The sequence below is a fragment of the Stegastes partitus genome, unplaced genomic scaffold (genome assembly GCF_000690725.1).
Source record: "Stegastes partitus isolate 25-593 unplaced genomic scaffold, Stegastes_partitus-1.0.2 Scaffold281, whole genome shotgun sequence".
In the NCBI taxonomy this organism is placed as follows: Eukaryota; Metazoa; Chordata; class Actinopteri; family Pomacentridae; genus Stegastes; species Stegastes partitus.
Window position 1 is genome coordinate 313 of NW_007578012.1, and position 5,902 is coordinate 6,214.

The window sequence follows — 5,902 nt, forward strand, 5'->3', positions numbered from 1 at the left end:
ATGTGTTGGTAAACTTGTGCGAGCGGACTAACTCCCTTTTTCCTTTTTTTTGTTTTGTATGTTATTTTTATTGGGTCACTTCCCGACAGATCGTATATCGCCTGTCACTCCAACACATACCCAACCTGATCTTACTGGTTTCATTTGGGGTGTTTTGGCCTGCAGTGTTTTTGCCGTGCCCTGATTTTGGGCTGAAGTGGATGTGTGCTTTATAAATCTGCGGGTTTGTCCGCCTTCTGCGGTGGTTTCAGCTATTTCGGGTTGGATTGTTGTTTTTGGGAGAACAAAGACGCGATAATGTAAACGGGGATACCCACTTCTGATTGTCAAAATAAATAATTGTTAAACTCTGACTTTGCTGAAGTTTCTTCTTAATCGAGCCTGTAACAAGCTGTTCTCACTCTATGGAAAGAAAAAAGAAATAAATTACCTGCCTTCTTTTACATGTAAATGCTCGTTTGAGAATTCACACAACATGTGATTGTACCTATAATGGCATTAATGTTTATTCAAACTCTTCATTCAGCATTTGAGCAGAACTTGCGCCACCAAGTGGCTAAACTGGGTTTTATCTATTCAGTCTCCTTTGCAGCTGCTCATCTTCTAGTTTCAGTCTCCTGCATCATTCAGTAGAATACAACACGCATCCATTCAGAGAAATCACACAACCACAGCCCTGCTCCTTCTCCACTCTGTATTTCATCCTTCTATGAAGGAAACGTATTTTATTCAAAACCTTACTTTCTTCCTGCCAACCAACAACTGCAAAAAGATGTAATTAAATTCTACTTTGGTGAGAGCACAAAAAATGTCTCTTATTTTATTACGATTATTATCATTATAAATACAAAGTAATGGTATGTGTGCACAGGATGTGTTTGTGATAACTCATTCTAGGTGTTTCCTGTCCTGTCCATGAACCCTCGACTGCATTCAGAAATCAAACACAGCTCACCTGCTTTGTACTCATAGGTGACGATACTGTAGGTTTCATCATAAACAGCCTGCAAATGATTTAATAAGATGTTAGATGGAAGAGAGAGTGAGGGCAGCTTTATTCAAGACAGAACAGTCACTGCATGAAGGAAACCTGATGGTAGAAGAAGAAGATTTGAAGTTGGGACTTACCATATATTCACTGTGATCTGGAATATAAACCAAAGTAAAACTTTAATAGATCAGAGAGTGGCTGTTACCTCGATTCCGGTGAAAGTAATCTGTTAGAATTAAATATGTTAACAAGTTAAATGCAGTGACTATAAAAAGCATTGATCTCTTGGCAGTTTAATTGCTTTTCATCATTGAATTGTGGTCAACATCACGTGGCCTTTGTGAAAAGAATTTAGAGACTCTTACACGTCAAAGTGGAAACTGACTTTCTGCAAGCTAATATCAAATAATTACAAATATGAAATATATAAAAAATAAATGTGCTTGCATAAATATTCATCATTTTATATTTTTTAAATAAATGACATTACTTTGTATAAATCTGTTTTCATTTTGCCATGAAAGAGTCTTTTTTTCACATTCTTGTATCATATCATATAAATATTGTGCATTATATGTAAACAATTGCAAATTGAATATCAGACTCCATAGTGATAACAGCATAGGTGGACATTAAAGATAATAAATTAGAGTCTGACCTTGTCCTTGATTTTCATGAAAGGAATCTGTTGGAAATAAAATGTTTAGGTGAACACATTTAATACACACTCTTTGATAACCTGTAGACAAATTATAACTCCATCTAACATTTCATTTTGTAAGAGGCTGTTGTGGATATTTTTCTACGATCTTAATAAAGTCCGAGTTGTCTTTGTCTTGTTTTATTCAAAGCTTTGAAGGTACAGGTCAGACAGAATGCAAGCAGTCTGCAGGAGAGTCCACATGAGTGCAGGCAGCATGGTGTTCTTATACATGTACAGGCGTGGTCTTTACTCCAATGGTAGTAGAACAATCTCGTGCTTGATAATCAACAGCTGGGGGTCCAGGGTGCACTCATCCACAGACATTAGAAGACTAAACACATTGGATGCAACAAGATTGTGTTTCCTATAATCTTCTTGACATGTACCATCACTAATCTTTTACCTAGATGTCATGAGAACACATTTTTGGGCCTGTAACCTTTCCACTCAGCTTTAATAAAACTTAGTGAAACTTGCTTTGACATTCTTCATGCAGATGCAGTATTTTTCCATTACAAGGCAGGGTTAAAGATCAAGTTGTATTTTATTTGCTCTGGAGGGGAAATTAGTTTTGGATTCCACACTGCAGTTCCTCAACAAACTGATAAACAAACAGACCAACAACAGCAAGAACCTGCACCATAGATTCAGCAACTACAAACAAAAGGTTGAACCCACCCATGAGGATGTCAAAGAGCAGGACTCCGGCCATACAAAGCCGAATTCTGTCCAGAACTCTCTGAAGAAGAAACTTGAATGTGCGACTACTCGGACTTTGGCAAACTTGAATGTCACTTTGCAGAAGTTGTGCACAGGAAAAGCACAGTAGGCATGAGAACTGAATCAACAGAAAGCCACCCTCATATCCACCCTTTTGAATTGACTTATTATTTGTTTTATTTAGAATGAATATTCTGCAGCGGAGGCGAAGATGACAGATTGATCATCGTGTCAGCGGCTCTGTTTCTTCCATATGAGGAGACACACAAACAGGACAGTCTGCTGAGTCACTGTGGGTTTGTGCGGCTGTACACTTCCTATACCACAAACTCTTTGAAGGTACGCATTTGTTTTGCAGCTCTCGTACGTTCAGCCACATCATCTGTTCCCACCACACGATTCTGTTCTCATCTCCGATGTTTCTCCTTTTATCTCTACTCATACTGAAATAATGTAAGTTCCTCTAACTAGAATAAAGCTTTCCTGTCACCACTGCATTGTATGCTTTAAAAATCATTCATAAAAATAATGCAAATTTACCAATAAATTCACCAAAATAGTGAATCAAAATGTGCCTATAAGTGTATTAGAGGTTAGGAAAGAAAGGTTTGGCTGCATTTATTGTATTTGCTGATTACATTTATGAGATATTGTTGCATCTCTCTCTTTTTTTTTTTAAAGAGAAATGATTCAACTCGACCAAACAAAATCCTTTTAGACCCATCGCAAATCTGTCTCTTTTTTATATACAAGGTTTAAACTTCATTGTGTTGTTTGATGTAGAAACTCTTGAGTAACAGATGATTGCAGCTCTTGTTATCTTGCATGCCACCTTAAACACAATAAAAAGTAAACCTGGAAAGATGCAACATTATTTTCTAATTTCAAAATGCCTTTCAAGTGCAGTGGTGTGTGCCTCTCTGCTCTGATGTAGCTGCTTCCTTCTTGTTTTAAACGACTGTTGCTGGAATTTGATATGCAACTGTCATATTCTATTTGCAAATCAACAATAAATAAATCAATTTTTTAAAAATCTTGTTTAAATTTTGTCCTGTGGGAGCTACATTATTTGCACCTTCCATGACTTTAATGGATGAGGTGTTTGCTGACGGAGCAGAGGGTTTTGTTGTGGCCACGTGCCAGTGAAGCGCAGCACTGTGGGCCAGCTGATGAGGAAAAACGGAGATTGTGATTCTCATTTTTATCACTGAGAAAATCCTATATGATCCATTAATTACACACCAATCTGGCTCCTTTGTCCAGATTTATTTATCAAAATGGATAAAGTGTCGCCCCGGATGCACTGTAGCTGAGAGGGTTGTGTTCCCGAACATTTACAAAACCGCTGGACTCTCAGCAGAACTACTTTGCGCATGAGGTTAATTTATTTAGATTCTATTTATTTCACCTATTTTAATATATTTCTTCTCCAAATAGCTTGCATATGTATTCATGAGAAGTAAGCAGCCTACACGTTCAGTGTTTTTATAAACTGGTCGGCCAGTTGCGCACGTTTACGCATCCACTTTATCTAGGCAACTTTTGCTTTAATTTATGTTTTTGACTGTTTAAATTGTATTTAGGAGGTATTGCTTTTAAAAGAAAAGACAGACAGACATGAGATATTCAAACGTACCGGGCAGTCGTTGGAGGAAATCTTCCTCTGCGCTCCCCGCTGGCTTTAATTTGCAAACCCTAATCGGCTGCACCTGATGCGATGAGATTCACGTGGTCTCACCTCACCAGAGGCAGCTGCTTAAAGACAGAGACAATGGGCAAGCGTGGCACTAGTACTTGTAGGCTTTACATAGGTTGCCTTTTGTGTCTTGTTGTTCTTTTATATCTGAAAATAATGCCTCCCAAAAAGGCAGCAGCGGGCCCTGCTGATTCTGTGCCGTCCGCGAACGAAGCTCCGGTGGAAGAGAAAGCTGCGCAAAAATCAGGTCTGTGTGCAGCAAGTCCCAACTATTATTTACAACCATCAAAGTTGGTAGTTGTTTAAACAGGAAAAAAAACAACAAAAAAACCCGCATGGGTTAAATGTCTTTTCCTGTCTAGACGCTGCAGCGCTGCGCAAAATTGCAACTCATCCCTCCACAGCGATTATGGTGAAAGAGGCGCTGAAAGAGTTGGATTCGCGCAAAGGGGTTTCATCCCAAGCCATACAAAGTTATATCAAACGTAAATACCCGTCTGTGGATCTGGTGAGGTTGAAGCACTTGGTCCGCAGAGCCCTGAAGAAAGGAATCGAAAATGGCACCTTGGTGAGGCCTGCCAACTCCACAGTCACTTCAGGCGCGATGGGCAAGTTTAGGGTAAGATGACAAACCTGCAGCTGCGTCCAAACTGCTTTCATAACGTCACCATTACTTGTAATTTCATCTCTTGTAAACGTATATATTTTTCGTCCCTTGTCTCAAGCTTGCACCGAAAGTGAAACAGTTAAAACCCAAAGCTGAGAACGTGGATCCTAATGTGCAAAAAGCCCCAAAAGCAGCAAAGGAGGGAGCAAAGAAGCCCAAAAAAACGGGTGTGAATAATCTGGGGGATGATGATGATATCCGGGAATATATGTTCTTATTTGATGTCTGTTCTAATAACTTGTAACTTCTTAAAGGTGCCACCAAGAAGAAAGACACTGCAGATGAGCAGAAGAAGACTTCAGAGGTGAGACTGCATAAAATGAGTCTGTATGACCCTGGAATGTGGTTTGCTTTTTATTTTAAAGTTACAAATACGCCATTTTTATTTATTTGTTTTTAAAAAAGGCTAAAATGTCCTTTTTAAATGTACAGATTTTGTTCCACTGACATGATCCAGGGCAGATACCAGCATGAACATTGCTTGGGACATATTAAAGCTCAAAACTAATCCAACAACTGGGCAAACTTTTCATAAAATACCCAAACATCAACTTTCTTGAGCTGCTTCGACCTATGACTTCAGTGTTTATCAAATCCTGGCTGTGACTGACTTTTTTTTTCTCCTATTTTTAGGACTCAAAGCCTCCAAGAAAGTCACCGAAAGACAAGGGGTCTGCTGCTCCAAATGTTGCTCCAGCAAAAAGGCCTAAAGCTAAAAAGGCTGAAGAGAAACCGAATGATGAGGGAACCTCTGCAACCAAAACTAAAGCACCGAAGACCACCAAAGAGGCGAAGACGGGAAAAACGTCTCAGAGCAAAGCTGCTAAAGCAGACAGTGAGGCCCCTGCTGCCAAAGCAACTGGAAAACGAGGGAAGAAGACGGCAGAGTAAATCCAGAAATCTTAACTGTTTTATACTGTTTATTTGCAATAAAATCTCAATTTGAGTTCTTGTGTGTATTTTAAAAATGTCAGTATTTGGAGCATAAGCCCTTTTATGCATTTTATGTTACTCAGGAAACATAGTTGGAACTCTGATTAATAGACTCCTGAGTTATTTCACCGTCACTCCCAACTCTGCATTTTATTTGATGTCACTCAAACACTTGAGTTGCTGCCACAACTG

General features: G+C 39.0%; 1 protein-coding gene across 1 annotated transcript; it reads left to right on the plus strand.

The window, feature by feature from the left end:
- Positions 1 to 4,266: 4,266 nt before the first annotated feature.
- Positions 4,267 to 5,668, plus strand: h1m (linker histone H1M). Its single transcript, XM_008282656.1, has 5 exons — positions 4,267 to 4,357; positions 4,473 to 4,729; positions 4,836 to 4,944; positions 5,032 to 5,081; positions 5,411 to 5,668. Exons 1-5 carry the CDS (start codon positions 4,267 to 4,269, stop codon positions 5,666 to 5,668), a joined length of 765 nt encoding a protein of 254 aa, XP_008280878.1.
- Positions 5,669 to 5,902: the final 234 nt, after the last annotated feature.